Here is a 19,687-nt window from a genome sequence, read left to right on the forward strand (position 1 = left end):
TGCACTTATATTAACAGAGTATATGTGGAAATCAAGAGCGAATTGAGAGTTTCACAGAGTTGCACTGCCACACCGCCATTTTATACGTGGTAAAAGTGTAACGCTTTTGCGTTGCGAGCAGGCAACAATTTTCACAAAAGAACGAAATACCCCGTAAAGGCATTGCCTGTTTTTTAGAATAGAACAACAACTCTTGCGCGGCGTACAAAAAGCGTAACACTATAGCCAGAAAAGAAAACGCTATTAGATTCCAATCGTCGTGCATGCATATTTTGCGAAGAAGCTGATGCATGCGCCTTACCAACTCTCGCCGTCGTATTTGAACAGCTCCGCAGGCAATCCATCAGTGCCCGCGGCCTTGTTTTTCATTCTGGTTATTGCTTTTCTGACTTCGTCATAATCGGGTGGGGGACATTTATTCCATTATCATCGATTGCGAAATCGGGTTCGTCATCCCTGTGCGGTAAATCGTTCCCTGCAAAAATCGTTGGATCATGTGGTCCACTGGTGTACTTACCATTATACTCCACTGTAATGCAGCAATTGACCAACTCATGTCTCTACACGAACATATTGTAAGCCGATCATTGCTCGTTTTTAACGATTGTAATCACTACACGATGTTTATTGGACTGTGGGTACTCCATGGATTACTCTGATGTTATGCGGAGCTGGAGTATATGGTCCAGTCCTAGGACATCGCAATGTTAATTGGACCATATTTTTTGTATGAATTGTGGTTATTTTTGGAGCACTCGGTTGGTATATAGCGTGTACTCCATACATGCATGCACTTTCTGGACATCAGTTACAATGTCGCCGCTTTCGTTCTTACAGGAGTTTTTGGGCGGCGGTGGTGCAGTAAAAACGAAGTTCCCTCTTACTATTTTCTGTACATTTTGTACCTTCCGCCGGGAGATCTGTTTTTTATTTATAACAACAAACAATAACATACAAAATCAACATTTTAACACTACAATTTAATATTTGAATCATATATTTATTTCCAGGACTGCCGGACGTCTCTCTGAAAACATTTACACGTTTACCGCTGAAGCAAGTGACAACAACGCACGATTTCGTTGCGAAGCCAGTAATGTTATGTCACAGACGCCTTTGAAAGCAGAAATTGATATCAATGTACTCTGTAAGTAAAAAAAGAAAGAAATTGCGATTTACGTGCACCTAAATATTTTTCGCACACTTCACATAGTAGTTCAACACTCGCTAAACGTAACATCAAAAAGAGCATTTTTTTGCCATGAAAAACTTTACAGCAAAACTTCATCTGCTTGCAGATGCAGAATGCTAAAAGAAAGAAATTAAGCAAATGGGCAGGATATATATTGTATCCAGAGCAAAAAGGAGATGTACTTGCAACGCCCGAGATCTTGGAGGTGAAAACAATCTGTTACGCAATGGTTTGCAGGGCAATTTTCCCACTTAAGAGGTCACAGTTTAGTGGAACTTCTCTCCTTAAAGGAGTGAACAGACCTTGTTTTACTTTTTGGATATAGAACTTTATTTGTATTTAAATCACTTCACACCTTTCCAAAAATCTGTAAATATTTATCCATTATATATTGATAGTTGAATAAAAATACCCCATACAAATTTAAAATTTCCAAAACATAATTTTGTTGAAGTGGCAATGTTTGTTCAAAATTTGACAAATTGTATCTCTGGCAACTAAAACAATTAATGTCAAATACGTTAAAGAGGAACTATGTACCTTGTTTTCTTGTATTATGCTCGCGAGTCAATTTTATTTCGAGTAATTAGTAACTAAACTATTGATCATGATGGAGTCATACATCTATTGAAAAATTTATTTGGGCTATTTTTAAGTATGAATAAACAAAATTTGAATGTAAAAAAGTTATTAGCCATACCATTTTCCTTGCAGTTGCATTTTTTCTGTTCTACATCCTGAAAAAAACTGAAGAGTGCGCCAAGTTATCCCTTCAAGACTTATCTTCCATAATAAAAAAAAAACTTTTGCGTCGCTCCCGAGTTGTTAAACTTGTTCTTATTCAACATACCCTCTGGGTGAACTTCTTTGCTGCCATAAATAGGTTTAAAAATATCTCGCCAGTAGCTGTAAATAGGAGACTACCCGTGATCATTAAGGGCATTAAAATACGTTTCAAGTTAAATCGAGGGCGCCCATTTTGGATAAATGTCGCACTTTAGCTTTCCTGATGCGTGGCGAAAATATGTATTTCACCAAAACTCTTTTCAATAAAAGTTTGTTTGCTTCCATTGGCGTATGGCATTGCTAAAAACGATATTAAAAAAAAAAACATACAAATGTATGACAAAATTTAATAATTTATTCATAGGTTGGGTTGAACTGGCCGGTCAATAAAGACTTCACATAGAATTTGTCTGTTAACAGAATTTGTTGGACGACCAAACGGAAGAACCCCAATCAGGTGCCAGGACTTGTGTTATAGAATAACTTCGACTTCTTGGCAAATACTAGAAGTTTTCAAGGACCTACATAGCTTAGTTTCTACCTCGATATCTGGCAACTTTGTGGCCCTTTAAAGCTGGAGCCTTTACCTGGCGAACGCAGGACGCGAATATAGAGCGACCGCAACCATTTTTTCCCGCAGCTCGCACTTCCTACACCTGTCTTCTCTCTTCAGAGATATGAGCCACTTTGTGAGTCTAATATCGTAGGCTTTGCACATGATCTTAGAAATTTTGCAGCCCCGCACTTTTGTCCACACCTTTCCTGCTTGATGGATCATATGCAACTGCTGTCTTCTTTTGATTTCTGTCAAACGGATTGGGATATCTATCGTCGATTCAGCGAGTGTTACACCCTCAATGCCTGCTGTAATGTCTGCAAGGTTGCATTCCTTTGAGTTTACCGCGTTTACACAATGAAATGTGCGCGTAAATTTATACAAATTGTGTAAATGATTTTTCATACAAAATTTGACAGTTCGTTTACGCACTAGATAAATTTATACGTTTACACACTTTATAAGGTATGTATACGGTTACATGAGTCCCCCAATTGGCATTGAAATTTAATAAGGAGGGAAATTCGTAAATCGGCGAAAGTTAATGATTTTCCATGGAATTCTGGTACTATAGATCTTGTCATTGTAGGTACTTCTAAGCAAGATTTTTATTCGCCACACCTAACCAAACCACATTTGAGCACCAGTGATCGTGGCTACCAATGTGGTAAATAACAATCTTCTGGCCCTGGCACCAACCCTCCGTCTCAATTGTGGCTCAGGCACGGGTCCATATATTCCGTTTGTCTGATATAGGATGGCGCTATACTGCTATGGCCCTTGCAGTTGCTAATGCTATGTTTTTGACCATTAGGTCTGCAGCCGGGATGTGTGGAATGGCATGCAATGCTGCTGTAGAGGTAGTTTTTAGGGCTCCCGTTATGCCTATCATTGATACTCTGAATACCCTCTAAAGTTTCTTGGTATACGTACACCAAACAAGAATCCCATAGTAAATTTGCATCCTGCATATAGTGCCGCAAAGACCTCTTCGATCTCTCTTCCACATGGAGTTTCCTCGATAGCTTACTATCTAATTTAACTCTTAGATACTTTGTGATATATTTTTCTTGTAGGGTTACTCCTCCAAGCTTAGGCTTAGTCCGATTAGGAACCTTATATTTCCTAGTAAATAATACTAGAAGGGGTTTTTTCCGCATTGGCGGTTAACCTGACTACAAATGCCTAGACATGTACATCCTATGATCTCTGATCCATCAGAGAGCTAATTGTTGTTCGGCATGTACCGCTTATGAGGACTGAGACGTCATCTGCATATGCCGTGATAAATGGTTATAAAACCCTGCGGCGTTCCTCTGTTTACAGATTTTGTTGCCTCGCATATACCCCATTGCCACGTGATCATTCTGCTGCTTAACATGGAGCTGATCCAATTTGTTTAAGCTGGATGAACTTCAATCGAGTTGAGACTGTCCACGATTGCCCTTTTCGAGACATTGTTGAAAGCCTCGTCAGTGTTCATAAAAACACTTAAGGCATATTCCTCGTGTTCCAGTGCTTTTTCTATCTTCATGACCACTCTATGCAATGCAATATCGATTGACTTGACTTTGGTGTAAGCAAGTTGTGCTGAAGATAATAATTCTTCGTTCATATTTGAACTTATATACAATCTCTCTAGAGTTTTGAGCAGACAAGATGTCAAACTAATAGGCCTGTACTCTTTCGGGTGCAGATGACTGGATTTTCCCGGTGTGAAGAGTACTTGAGCCGTTCTCCAAGATTGCGGGACGTGGTTAAGTTGTATGCAATCCTCAACGATTATTGTAAGGTATTCTACAATCGTTCCATCTGCCATCTTCAGCATAGCAGGGGATATCCCATCTGGACCCGCCGATTTGAACTCTGCCAAAGTTTTTATTGTCCATTCAATTTTGATATTTGTCCCCAACTCTGGTGCCTCTCGCTCCGTATTAGGATTGTAGAGGTGGTAATATAACTCTTCGGCATCATCTCTTGATGGGAAGTGTGTGTTAAGTAGTGCCTCAAAGGACTCTTCACTATTGTGTGGCTATTCCCCTTGGTCCTTTTTATCGGTCACTGAGCTTCACTCTCCTTAGATAGAACTTTTCTTAGTATCGCCGTTTCGCTGCGGCATTCTGTATTAGAAATTCTTCCTTGAAACCCGCTTCGACTTGTTGATTTCACGTTTATAGATCCCAATACTCCTCGCTTTCCGCAACTTGTGCCAGCTTAAAAATCTTGTTTACCTGCCCTCTAAGAAGACTTAATTCCATACTCCACAATGGTGGCTTTGCATTCCCCTTGAATCTTATCAGAGGACAAGCTCTATTGTACGCAATTGTAGCGTCCTTGATAAGAAGTTCTAACACACCTCCAACTTCTCTACAGAGGTAACCTCTTTAGACTACCCCAGTCTTCCTGATACAAATTTCTGAAATTTGTACCAGTCCGTTGCCCTAGGTTTTCTAAAGGTTTTGCCCTTCTCTACCCTCTTAAGGGGGATCCCGAAGGTGATATATGCATGGCCTGTCAAGCGACCTCCATTTATAGCTCGATATATCGTGCTCATAGGTCAATGTGAAATCAAGTACACGCCGCCCGTGTTGGCCACCTGTATACTTCTCTGTATTGTTTAAAAAAATCGACTAACCTCTAACTAAGTATCGTCCTTTCCCTATATGCTGTGATGCGCATTCGCGCCAATGACAAGCCGTCCTCTGCATTCTCCTTGATCAACCAGCCTTTTGAACTCCTCAGGTTGGACTCCCACGTTATGGGACAAGTAGCAAGATGCCAGGATAAGGAATGCTTCTGCAATAGAGGGGAATTGCACCCATCGCTAGGTCTTTGGTGCTGAAATTAAATAGCATACACGAATATAGGCGTTTCCTTACCATACATGTTCTAACCCTGTTGTTGTTGTAGCAGTGCTTCGCCCCATCCAATAGGTGCGACAGATCACAGATTGCCATCAATGTCCTCTAACGGGAGTCCAAGGAAACTTGCTGTTTCAATAGGGGTGGACCATAGTGAGAGGGGTGTTAGAGGCGTTGGTTCCACATTACAATTGAAGATATGGTTGGTGTCATGTGGGGACAGATGGCAAGCAGGACATACACCTTGTATGTCGGGGTTGATTCAGGATAGGTAAGAGTTTAACCTGTTACAGTATCCAGATCGAAATTGAGCTAGAGTGACGGGTGTTTCCTTAGGGAGAGTGCGTTCCTCTTCCGCTAGTTTTGGGCATTTTTCTTTAAGTACTGGATTCGCCGGGCAATTCCTGGCAAAGAGGTCCGACGCCTCTTTGTGGATATCACTGAGGACCTACTTGTGCCTTTTTGCCTCATACGGCGGTGTTCTCAGGTGCCGTATTTCCTCATAATGCTTACGGAGATGACACCTGAGGCCCATGGGAAGTGTAGCCTCATCAATCAGATGTCTGTTTCTGGGTATTCAACAGAAACTGTTTATTCAGCATTTCATTTCTCTTCCTAATGGGGGGACTTTCGCCTCATTGTGCAGGTGATGTTCTGGGGACATAAGAAGACGGCCCGTAGCGGTTCTGAGGGCAGTATTTGGGCAGGCCTGTATTTTCTTCCAGTTAGTAACCTTTAGGCTTGGCGACAATATCGGGGGCGCGTAGCATGCAATCAGCCAGCCAATTGCTTTGCAAGTAGTAATGAGCGTTTCCGTGTCTTTACCCCAAGTGTTGCCGGCAAGAGATTTGAAGATTCTATTACGGCTCTGGATTTTAGGAAGAATTTCGTTTGCATGCTCGCCAAAATGTAGATCCTGATCGAACGTCACACCCAAGATTTTTGGGTGAAAGACCTTCGGTAGTGTGATGCCATCGACGTGGATGTTCAATATAGTCGACATTTGGCGCGTCCATGTCAATGAACTGCAAAAATCGAACACAACAACCTTCGATTACATTCGGCAACATGATCTTGTTCAATGATCCAACTTGCTTAAACGAACATAATCGATATTGATTTAAAATCAACCAACTTATTGCATGCGTGAATATAATCAATTCAGGCGTTTGCTCGCATAGTACAGGTTTACAAGTATGATATGTACGAGAAGGAAACAATTCCTTTCTCTTTCTAACATACTGCCGTTTGACACTTCGGTCAGTGTCAAACTAGTGTGGAACTCAGTGGAACCTGCGTGGAACATGCGTTTGAAACTGGACGAAGTGTCAAAATTACCGGGGTTGCTGTCGTGGAATAGACGCAGGGAAACAAAAAAGGAGCGGAATATCAGATATGGGTTGCCGTGATGGTAAATTTTTTTTTTACGAATTTAGTATGAAAATGTATTGCACCTATATGCGTCCTACAGAAAATTATACAACAGTCTTGAATTGGGGTATCTGAGGACACGTAGTTATTGCAGCATTAAGAATAGAAACACGAGTGCTAAGTTTTTCTACCCGTTCAAAAGTTCTCCGCGAAAAACAGTTGGAAACCGAGGTCGACTGCAATAACCCGTCCAAAAATGTGGAAAGAGAAATGAAAAGACGCGTTTTGTCCTGTTATTTATAGTTCAAAGGCGAAAAAGTATTCGTATTATTGGAAGCGAGGCAAAAACGCGTCTATTAATACCTCCCTCGACGGTTTTGGTCGGGTTTTAGCAGTCGTCCCCGGTAATAAAGTATCACAATTTGTTAGTTAAAATTATCCAAAACATATGGATTTTAAAGAGAGGTGTAATTAAGTCCTCATTTGAAAGTAAATAAGAAAATTTCTTTGTAATTTTGCAATAAAAATTTTACACAGTTTTCGTTAGCAGCTACTACACTTTTCTTGGATCCAAGAAGTACAGAAGTAACAGTGCCAAATAGCATCCACACAAAAAGCGAACAAGAACAAACATTTTATCAGGTGAGCGTGGCTGTGTATGTGCGCGCTGCTACATATCCTACTTGTATGCCTGTACTATGTTTGCTCGTTTGCCTCAACGGTGATAACATTCAACGGAATGAAAAGGCAAATATGAAAACTCCATGCGCATAGTAAATTTTACCAAGTAGCGCAACTAACAGCTGATCGATGAAATTCGCACATTCACACGCACAGTTTTCGACTCAGTTTCAAAAAAAACTTTAGATTATTTAGCTTAAATTTTAAAGTGTTATAATCCTTACCAGTTGATATATATATAGAATATATAAGGCGTTTTTGTTGTTATTAAAAGAATCTTTTTATTTATATAAAAGTTTTTATCATTTATTTTTGAACTTTATTTTAACAATTTCATACGTTTTTAAAGCATTTTTGTGCATATAAATACAGCCATGTGCATATACGTTTTGACATTACATTTCATACACGTTCGCATTTGCCATTCTCATTGTTTCTAAATTCGTAAACAATGACTGCGGATATTCTGTGTGATTTTTCCAAAAAATGTATTATTTTTGTAAAATTTTATACATAATCTGTGGTATTGTGGGTGTCAAAAAGATTTTATGCAACAATACTTTGCGACAATGTATTTCGTAATGCCGAAGTACTTATATGTATATGATGTGGAAGCTTGCATTTGAGAACACAGTTGCCACTTCATTCCATTTGGAACAAAAATAGTCCCTTCCAACCCGATATGGTCCGCTGGTCCCTTTTTCTCAATTTTGATTCTTTTTCGCACGGTTTTATACGTTTCTTTCTTTTTCAGTGAAACTGAAACAAAAATTCAAAATACTGCTAATAAAAATTCCCGCATATCTATTATCCACATATAATTTTCAATTTACTTCAATGGAATTCTTACCACGAAAATCGCTCTATCAATAAAATATAGCAGAACAATGACATTTCACTTCGGAGATAATTTAGAATAAAAAATTAAAAAATAATTTAGGCGAGGCATTAAAAAGGGAAGTGTTGAATGCTCGGGCAATCACATTGTCATTAATTTTTGATGAAACAACAGACTTATCAGAAAAAGTACTTATTTTATTGCTTAGATATTTCGTTCGGTATTCATGTATTATTTATATAGTTTCAACTTTTAAGACGCTTGATTTTTGTCTGAATTCAAAACTCACACTTAATGAATCTCTGGTATGAAGTTTAAACTGTTAGGGAAAAAGTAAGCATCTACAAAAATAGCATTAACTCAATTGCTTAGTTTCATTTACAGTTTACTGAGTTTGCTACAATGCAAATTTTTTAACCGATCCTTACTAAAACCTAACTGCGCTATACATTTTATTTCATTGCAATCAAGCAAAATTAGAGTCACAACGTTTTATTGATGAAAGACATAGACTTATCCTAGAAATTTGAAAATGTATTACCTAAAGGTACATTTTATTTTTGTTTGTGCAGTTTGAAGAAAAGCCAAATGTCGCCTTTATTAAAATTTTATATAGGAAACTAGGGAAATATCCTACAATATTTGCTTTTTACAACGAATACGACACTCTAGTAACTTGCCTAATTGTTTGTATACCAATAAAGTAAAACTAAAATATTTCCTGTTATTGAGATCTGGTGATTTTTCGATGAATTTTGGTCCTAAATGAAAATATGGTGTGGCAACCATGTTTGAGAATGCATGTGACAAGGTTGCATTTTTTCAAAATTAAATTTTTTTAATGAAATAGTATGGAAGCGACTGCCATAGTAGTATACATGTATGTGAATATTAGCAAAGTGTAAAAAACAAAGCATTTTTTCTTTGAAAATAATATAAAGGAAGATGCACACGAGGTATATCTTCATAGACGCGTATTAGGTACAGCATAAGAAATCTTGAGGCGTAGAAAATCGTAGCTGCGTTCCATATTTTGTACGCGTCTACGAAGCTATGTCTCTTGTGTATCTTGCCTAAGTTTAGCTTCTTACGAGATCCAACATTTTTAATTAATAATGATAAATAACACGTGAAGCAACTAAGCTTAAAGCGACTTTTGAATCGTTTTGGCACTTGCGTTGCGTCTACATCTAACTTTGAAGACACGCGCTTTAATTGCTTCAATCTATAAGCAACGCACCGCCAACGTCAAAGCAAAACACAAATAATTATAAACTTAGGGTTCTTATTGAAGTTTCCTGGATTTCTTGAAAAATATAAGAATTTCTATCGCCGTTCAACTAAATAAAAAACATAATTTTGTATTCATATCGATTTCGTGACCGATGAGGAGAGACGGTGGAACATATCCTCCTGGAACGCGACGCAATCTGATGAGGGCACAATAGATCAACGTCGCAGTGCAATCCCCAATAAATTTTCTATCTATCTTCATGTTATAAAAATAGTTGTATTTCATATTTCCTCATGTGACAGAGGAACTTTTAACGTCCGTTATTTTAAAGTAACCCTTATTTGACGAATCACTGAGCGATTTCTTTCAAATAAAGTGTTTGTTAGCGTTCACCGAAGATGGTGAAAACGGCCCCTGGAATTGTTATCTTATATAGCCAAAGAAAGTTATGCGTAAGCAAAATTTAGTCAGCACAAAACGAATAGTTAGAGAAAATTTAAAATATAATGCATATGTATAAAATGCATGCAATTTATGAAATCATTTTTATTATATAAAATTAGTTTGAGGAATAAGTTCGTAAAAATAAAAAGCACGTTTTTATAAAGTGCAAGTGAAGCTCCATAGATAAAATGAGTAACAGAAGGAACATTGGTTTATATATTACATTTTTAAAATGAAAATCTCCTGCTAAAAAAGGCGCAAAACCTAACTAATTTTTTGATTTTCGTACCTAAGTACACTCCCTTTTGTGATTCAGGATTTCGGGAAAATTTTGAAAAAACTCCGAACATCAGTTTCTTCATTATATGACATTCGATTGCCTAGTCCACTGCCTTCCACTCTATTCGCAACATTAGCTCTATTTAAGCTGCCAAACTATATAGTAAACAATGTCTATGCGTCTGAGTATTTGCATGATTATTTTGCCCTTACGTCACCGCGACAAGCTATATATAAATATACATCTAAACATTGCTTACGATTGTGTTTGTTTGCCGAACTAAACGATACTACTTTGATTTTATTTTCCGCTTGCCTTCGTTTGATCAATACAATCGTAGGCAAAACCTGTTCGGTCATTCCATCGCAATCATGCTAACAGAGTCTTGTAAAGACAGATGCTGAGTATATTCAAGTACGAGTTCATTCAATTACACAGTGCTACAAAAAAAAGAATATCTGAGGAACTTTTGTAGCGACCTAGTGTCCGTTGTAGGTCTTGATGAGTAGATCAAGATGCTGTGTTTCAAAATTTTCTAACACCCCGAAATTTTCAAGTTATTGTTGAAAAACTGTTTTTCTTGTACCTCGCGCATTCAAAAATTCGTTACTCCGTCATTTTTCCATCATTGCTTAACAGTTTTGGAAAGCTGAAAGATAGGGATTTAAAAATACATATATTTCTCTACACTTTTTAAAGCAAATTTTTGAGATTTTTTAAAAGTTATCTAAAATTTTCTCGTTTTTTTTTAATTTTTCAAAGTTTGACAGCTTTTTAATGTATCATTTCTGTAATGAATTTTTTTTTCTTAAAGAGGTTGAGAGAACAATATATTTCGAGTAAAAAAAGTACTGGTTGATCAAATTCGGTTGAGAATTGTTGAAATGACAACACTTTTTGTGAACAAGAAAATTTTGCTCTCATCGTAGAATCGATATCGCGCATTGTCAGGATTGAATGTATAATTTCAGTATATCGCTTCCATCGTATTGAACATTCTTATCGTTTTTTTATTCCACTCATTATTTTTTGTTATAACAAAATTTCAATTATTGACTTTAATTATTTAAACAATTTTGATATTTTTTATTTATCTGCATATATCATCTCTCGAGTAATTTTATTTCGCTCCTATGTTGGAGAGAAAAAATAACGAAATAAATAGTTGCAAATATATTTACATAAAATTTTGTTTTATATTATGTACTTAATACAAAAAAAACTTCGAATTTCGATAGCTGTTAAAAATATTTGCTAGGTCTTCTACGTTTATAAGCCACATCGCCAGTATCGCGTTTTGGAGACCAGCAATAATTTGCCAGCATTCTTATCTGACTTTTTCCGACAAAGCGTTATTTGATCTCTAATAGTTCCTGATGGAACAGTTCTCCCTGTTCGTCACTGAATTGTCCAAGATTTTCAGGGAATAAATCCAAATGTGAATGCAGAAAATGGACTTTGTGTCGTTGATTTCTAGGCCGTCAGAGTTTTCTTCATCATCAGCTTCTAATGAATTTTGCAGTTCGGAAATTGCATCACGAATAGTCGGTATTTCTCCCTTGATTGGATGAGATACAGTTAACTCATTAGCATATTGTATTCGGCCACGGGTTTTGTAGTGATGACCAACAGTATTTGTTTTGCAGAAGTAGCAATCTTCTGGCTTATGGAAAAGTTGACGATGACATATCATTGGAGTTGAGAATGGTAAAGGTTGTTTGTTGCATTTCCCAGTTTTCCATTTTTTGAGTGCGCTGCAGCACTTCACACAAGCATACTCTGGTTCATACCAAACATTTTCACTATACACGCGATTAAAGATAGATGTGAAAGCTTCTGTTAGAGCTGCATTGGTTTTTAATTGTATACGATGTTTCGTATCAACGAATAACCCGCAGACGTAACAAAACTTATTACGCTTATCACACATTTTTAAAAAAGTACCTTGTAGCAACACGTACAACCACTGACTGATTTGATTCTACCAAAATGACAGTCTTTCGTCTTGTTATTTATCTTACAGAGGCAAAGAGGCAAATGTCTCGGAGAGCAATTAAATAACTGTGAATCTCATTTCAACAAACAAGAAAAACCGTTGTCAAAACCGTGGTCATATCAATTTTTCCTAACACATGATTTGATGATAAAAGTAAATAAGTTTCTTTATCTTTGTTTCATAATTAAATCATAAAAAAAGGGTTAAACGGAGCATAGAGAATGCTGAAAACAACGGCGACGATATATTAAAATCATACATTCAATCCTGACATGGCGCGATATCGATTCTACGATGAGAGCAGAATTTTCTTGTTCACAAAAAGTGTTGTCATTTCAACAATTCTCAACCGAATTTGATCAACCAGTACTTTTTTTACTCGAAATAGAATGTTCTCTCAACCTTATTAAGAAAAAGAATAATTAATACAGGAATGATACATTAAAAAGCCGTCAAACTTTGAAAAATTAAAAAAAAAACGAGAAAATTTTAGATAACTTTTAAAAAATCTCAAAAATTTGCTACAAAAAGTGTAGACAAATATATATATTTTTAAAGCCCTATCTTTCAGCTTTCCAAAACTGTTAAGCAATCAATATGAGTTTATTCGCATGATTGAATGTGAATGCAAGGCTTAGTATTTGATTAAATCAAGAAAATTGTGATTTTTGCAGTTCTCTGATCCATGTTATAAATAGCGTCGCCGATGGTTTTGTCGGTGACAATGTTAGGATTCGCGAGGCGAAGAAACTGAATAGATCGGGGAGATAGCTGTTTATTTTGTTACAAAGCTCATCGGGCCTGGGCCTGTGGCCATTATTGTGCAGTCATCGGCGTAGGAAACAATAGCGACTCCTTCTGGTGGTGAAGGTAGCTTCGATATTTAGAAGTTAATCTGAAGTGGGGATAGGACACCACCATGTGGGTCCCTTGTTTAATTCTTCTTGGTTTGGATGTTATGTTCCTGAATTGCACCGATGCTTGCCTACCAGACAGATAATTTTCGGTCCACCTTTTGAGACTTGGGGGAAGGGATGCTTTTGACAAGTCTAACGCAACGAGTCCTGCCCTATGGTGGGGGTTTTGATTTAATCCGCAATTTATTTGTGTGTTAACGGCGTTTAGCGCGGTGGTAGTGCTATGTAATTTTCGCAACACTGCTGTCCTTTGCGTAATAAACGATAAATTCACGAGCGCTGAGTGCAGAAAACTTTGCTCCAGATGAGAGCCACAGCTCCTGTATCAGCGCCACATCAAACGAACCTTTCTCAAGAATCAGGAGGAGCTCGCTCGATGCCGCTATACTGTGTTGGATGTTTGTCTGTAAGACTCGCAGCGCCATTGAGCTGTTTGTCGCTGTAAAAATTATCCGACATTGTGCTCATATAAAGGATTTTTCCGTTGTTTTGAGAGTCTGTAGGTCCGTTTCTCCCTCCCCTGCTCGAAGCGTCTTTGTTAGACTCGCAGCATCATTGAGCTGTTTTTCCACTTCCAACACTTCTGCCTCTGCGCCTAAACCTTGTATATTCCAGGCTCTCGACGAGCCTACCTCTCCTGCTTTTAGCATATTGTGGCTTCTCTTAAGGTTCTCGGCACCATCGATTTGCTTGTGCACCTCTGCCACTGCGTCTTTGCCTCCTTCCTTGGCGCTGCTTTCAGGTTCTGGAGGCCCTTTTCCACCTCTCCTGCTTTAAGCGTATTGGGGTTATTGTCTTGAGACGAATAAAAATACTACCTGCGCCCCAAGGCATTTTCTCACGCAATAGATCATAAGATTCCTTATAAATTTGGAGGATGTTGTGCTGGCCCCCCCCCCCCCCCCCCCCGCTACGGCTCGGGATATATGAAGTGCCTTCCAATCTCAGCTGTTTCGAAGGCTGGTAGCGGTCTGTTTGGTTCATTATGCATGATATTGATGATTCTAAAAATCAGCTCCCCTTCTATGGATCTCCACCTTTCGGTTGACATCTGCCCATTGGGGTCGCTGTAATCTAGTAGTGCCACAGTCATGGACTGCTTCTCAACTTCGTTCCTCTTCTTCCCAGTGAAAGCCGGAGTCTCAGCGTTAGCCTCTTTTAGTATGAGCGAGTAACCTGGAGTCTAATCGTTGTCTCCCTTTAGCTTATTAACGTTTGTGTCTTTTTTTCTCAAGCCATTATTGCCTTTCTCTTCCTGTATTACAGCTTTTGAGGTACATGGGTTTCCGGTACTTATATTTCACTCTTCGGTACGCTTTGCACATTTGAGGTTTCGTTCCTGTCATTCCCGCTAGTTCTCCTCCTGGTTCTAGGACTGGGGCGTTTTTTCTCCCTCTTCTACCTCTTAAAAGCAGGCTTCACAGGTTCAGCTGATCGCTGCATCTTGCCTTCCAGGGCTTCCTCTAAAATGCGGTTGCAAAATTGAGTGTTGCTCACAGCACAGTTTTCGTTAGTGAAATGTCTTCGACATTCTTCGACTGTATCACGAGTATTATGGCAAGCACTCGCTCTCATCGTTGGTTGGGACAACCACTCGACCCAAGCGCTGCATAAATTCTTAAAGCTTACAACGTTGTTGCCGTTATAACGTTAGTTCTTTGTCCGAGATAAGTTAGTTCTTTGTCCGGATTAAAAACCGGCCGCAACAACAGCCCCCCTTACTCCGTTCAAATACATCCGAAAATACCCCTTTGTCTGCAAATTATCCAATATTCACGGTCCACATAACATCCTGGATTAAGAGGTCGCAGTTCGTAGTCACCGACATCCCGCCGCCTTTTACCGCTCCGCCACAGAGTCGGGCGCTATGGAGTTCGGGTAAACCTTCACACCAACGACAAGGTGCCTGCTATAGTAACGACACCCTAAGAGCAACTCACCACATCAACCATACATCAGCTGATGTATGTACTAGTTGACCGAACACGCTCGCAGGGGCGAATGCAATCCGGCGCGTGAGTGGCTCGGCCATTATAATTTTGGCAGCTGAAAAAGTAAGTTGAACTTACAAAAAATATATTGGTGAAACGTTGGAAATTAAAGATATTGGAAAGCAAATAAAACCTAATATTAAATTGTGAAACACGAAAGTTTTTTTATTTATACGGTTATTAATTGTGCGCATAATTGAGCGCATCCACGCTTTAATAATCCATCCAAAGTTCACTCTACAAAATCGTAAGTAGATTTCACATGGCGACCGTGAGGCATTTTGGCATCGGGCTGAACCGGACGTTTTTTGCTTGGCAGAGTGGTGAGTGGAAAAATTCTGGTGTGTGAAGGCAAGTGCGTGTAATCTACATAAAATTTAATAAAATCAATAAAGTAAATAAATTTAATAAAAATTTCTAAATCTACGATTCCTAAAACAAATTCAATAATTTTCTAAATAAAATTAGATAAATGAACTACATAATTTTCAAAATAAAATTTTACTAAACTACAATCGATTTTCTAACTAAAATTCAACAAATTCAATATACAATTTTCTAAATAAATTTCTATTAAACTACGATATAATTTCCTACATTAAAATTTAACAAACTTACAACACAACTTTCTAATTAAAATTAAATAATAATAATAATATTAAATAATAATAATAATAATAATAAATAAAAATTCAACAAAATTACTCAAAATTTAACAAATTCTGCAAAACCAACGGCCCTTTACATAACGGCACTCGCACCACGCCGCGCATAACGGCACCAAACATATATGTACATACACACACGTAATTTTCCACCACCACCAACTTTAACACGTAAAGCAACAACATCGGCAGCGATTTCGGCAGCAGTAATATTGATGACATCACCGGCAACCATCTTATAGCAGCAGTGACCATTAGAAGAAAAAAAAAAGGTATACATATATGTATTTAAGATGTTGCCTACGGGTATTTTTCTTACGCTTTATGTATGTATATTAAAACATTTATAAAACTTTTTAAAATTCTGTGCTTTCGCATTTAAATCAAAAATTTAAAATTTCAAAAATTAAAGGAAAAATTAAGTTCGCATTTCGTACAAATTTTGAATTTTGATATTACAGTGGTTTTCGAAAAAACCAATTAATCTTTTTTATGCGGTGGTTCCGTTAAAAACCAATTAACTTTTTTATTACATGCGGTGGTTCCGTGAAAAACCAATTCAATTTTTAATACATGCGGTGGTTCCGTGAAAAACCAAATTGAGATTTTTTTGAATAAAGCGGTGCGTCCGTGAATACATTTTGAGAATTTTACAATTAATACACATACTTTTGAGCCATTTTTAAATCAATCACTTTTGATAGATTTTTTCATACAAGTTTACTGCAGTTTTAATTAATTCTTCCGATAAATGGTTAAATACCCCCTTAGTGACTATTCACCTGCAAATCAGTTCTCTTATACAAAATTTCCTTTTTCTTTTTCTCAATATTTCAAGTGCAAAAAAAAAAAAAATTCAGACATTAAAATAAGTACTTCATTAATTTCATAGTTTGAACTGAATTATTGGTGCTAGTGCTATTCTGACAACTACATATGTACCTTAGAAGTGGTAAGCAAGTGCAAAAAAATTCAGACTCAGAATCTGATTCCGATAATTCAGCCTCAAGCTACGAAAGTTTAGCTTCATCCTCGACAGAAGCAGTCACAAACCAGGAAAATAGATTTTCTTTGTCAACAGATTTTCCAGGATTCGAAAATTCTTCCATTAAAAAGTCAAGTTCTAATTTAGATTCAAATCTTAACGATTCAAGTAGCGCAAAACTAATTTCAACTTCTTTTACTTCAAAATCAGATCTTAACGATCCAAATAGTATAAACGTGGCCTCACCTTCTGCAAATTCAGCTCCAGGTCTTAACGATCAAATCATGGCAACACCAGAGGACAAGAGGATTTTTATTAATACATGTGCTAATTATATTAGAGAAAACTACAGTGGTGATCCTCTAGCACTTGATTCTTTTATAGACAAAATCGCATTACTTGAACAATTCGCTACTGCAGATTTAATCGATTTTATAGCGTTCTTAAAATCAAAATTAGAGGATAAAGCTCGTGAAGCAATACCAACACAAGTAACTTCAGTCAATGATATTAAAACAGCTCTACGTAATAGGATCAAACCAGACAACTCGAAAGTTGTAGCAGGGAGAATTGCAGCGTTGCATGTTAACGGTAACAATTATACAGATTTTGCCAAAAAAGTTGAAGATTTAGCTGATTCACTTGAGCGGTCTCTTATTATTGAAGGGATCACTCAAGCGAAAGCTTACGAAATGGCAGTCGAACAAACTGTTAACGTGTGTCGATTAAACGCAAAATCAAATTTAGTAAAAACCATTTTAGCCTCAACAGCATTTACTGATCCGAAAGACGTAGTAGCAAAATTAATTGTAGAACAAAACAACGAAGTAACTGAACGTCAGGTTCTAGCTTTTCGATCACGTGGTAACAGTACATTCAGAAATCCACGTGGTAGTTATCGAGGTTTTTACCCAAACCGCGGCTATACTGGTTATAGAAATAATAGTTCATTTTCATATAATAGTAACTATAACGGTAACAATAATCAGAGATAGCGCTATGATAACAGAAATAGATACCAAAATAACAACATTAATAACATACGTCCAAATTCCAATTCAAATACAAACAGCAGTAACAATAGAGGTAACAATTCTAGATCATCCAACGGTAGAGGTAGAAACGCAAACGTTCGCGCTTTAAACGCCAGTGTCTCTCAGGAGCGAACACTGAGGGAGGACGAATTAAGAGAGTAAGCGAACTTCCCTCACCAATAGCCATCTATTGTTTAAACTTAAATTACTCAGATTTCATAGAATTCCAACTTAACGAGTCACAAAAATTTTGTTCTTTCTTAGTAGACACTCAAGCGGACATTTCTTTAATAAAGATATCATGTTTAGACAGAAATATTTCCTTGAATACGAACGACATTATTAACATTACCGGTGTCACTTCAAATTCAGTTTCGACTTTAGGTAAAATTACCGTAAAGCTAAATTTTTCTAACTTTTCTATTAAACATACTTTACATGTAGTAAATGAAGACTTTAATATTCCATCCGATGGCATACTGGGTAAAGATTTTCTGAAAATTAACAAATGCATTATTAATTATGAAAGAAATAGTATTTCCTTTTGGGTAGGTAACGAAAAAGTCGCGATACCAATCCTGCACGGAACAGAAAGCGGCAGTTGTATCATTCCACCAAGATGTGAAATATTCAGACTTTTTGATTTTGGAGATTCACCCGAACCACTTTTTGTGGACTCGCTGGAAATTGAAAGAGGTGTTTTCACAGCTAGGTGCATTGTTAATTCCACTAACCCAATAATCAAAGTCATTAACACCACGGATGAAGCAAAGTATGTGAAGAGAAAAAGTATTCGGACAGAAAAACTTTCAAAATATAATTGAATCGATTAAGCAGAAAAAGAGTTGAATTTGTATGGGATGTAGAGTGCGAAAGATCATGTTTATCTTTGAAAGCAGTGTTACTTTCACCAAAATTACTTCAATATCCAGATTTTAATAAACAATTCATTATTACCGTTGATGCTTCCACAACTGGATGTGGCGCTATTTTAAGTCAAGAACAGCAAGGTAGTGATTTACCAATTTGTTTCGCTTCTAAAGCATTTAATAAAGCCGAACAGAAAAAACCCATTATAGGATTAGAGCTTTTCGCTATTTACTTTGCAATCAAGCAATTTCGACCATACGTTTATGGTACCCATTTCATTGTAAAATCAGACCATAGAACTCTAGTATACTTATTCAACATGAAAGACCCATCTTCTAAACTTTCAAGAATAAGACTGGAACTGTCTGAATATAACTTTACTATTGTATATATAAAAGGTAAATAAAACGTTGGTGCTGATGCACTATCGCGTATAACAATCGATGAGATTAAAGAAGCTAACAAACAACAGTACAGACAAGGGCAATGACAAAAAAGGCAAACGACAAAAATTTACGTAGGAAAAGAGACAAAAACGACGAAAAACAACTTACTTTACATGTCTACGACAAATTTTCGTTAAATTTTTCGAAAAAAGTTCCACGAATAAGATCTGCAATTACGTACGATAAAAATAATAAAACAACAAATTTAAAAAGTTTTGCGCATATTAAACATAAGAAACTCGAGTTACTTAGTTTTGAGCTTGTTAACGAAATAATGACTTTAGAGAAATTACTTTCGAGGCTTGAATCAGAAGCCGGCAAACACAAGATTAAGCAAATTGAATGGCCTAAAAACGATATTATTTTCGAACATTATAATATTACAAATTTCAAAAATATTGGAAATAAAATTTTAAAATCATTAGAAATTATTTTAACAGATCCAGTGGAGACAGTAACAGATGAGGATACAAAATTAAAACTTATGAAAATTTACCATAATGATCCCATTTCTGGTGGACATTGCGGAATGAAAAGACT

The 19,687-nt window shown here is 37.1% G+C and overlaps 1 protein-coding gene across 5 annotated transcripts in view; it reads left to right on the forward strand.

Moving 5' to 3' along the window:
* sns (sticks and stones) overlaps positions 1–19,687 on the forward strand; it is a 1,009,476-nt gene that overhangs the window by 460,638 nt on the left and 529,151 nt on the right. For all 5 annotated transcript variants that reach the window (XM_067773057.1, XM_067773055.1, XM_067773053.1 and 2 more), the window contains one exon: positions 1,011–1,147. In XM_067773057.1, the coding sequence (XP_067629158.1) occupies positions 1,011–1,147 (137 nt within the window). The remainder of the gene's footprint in view (positions 1–1,010; positions 1,148–19,687) is intronic.

The sequence above is a fragment of the Eurosta solidaginis genome, chromosome 3, assembly GCF_040869045.1.
Source record: "Eurosta solidaginis isolate ZX-2024a chromosome 3, ASM4086904v1, whole genome shotgun sequence".
NCBI lineage: Eukaryota > Metazoa > Arthropoda > Insecta > Diptera > Tephritidae > Eurosta > Eurosta solidaginis.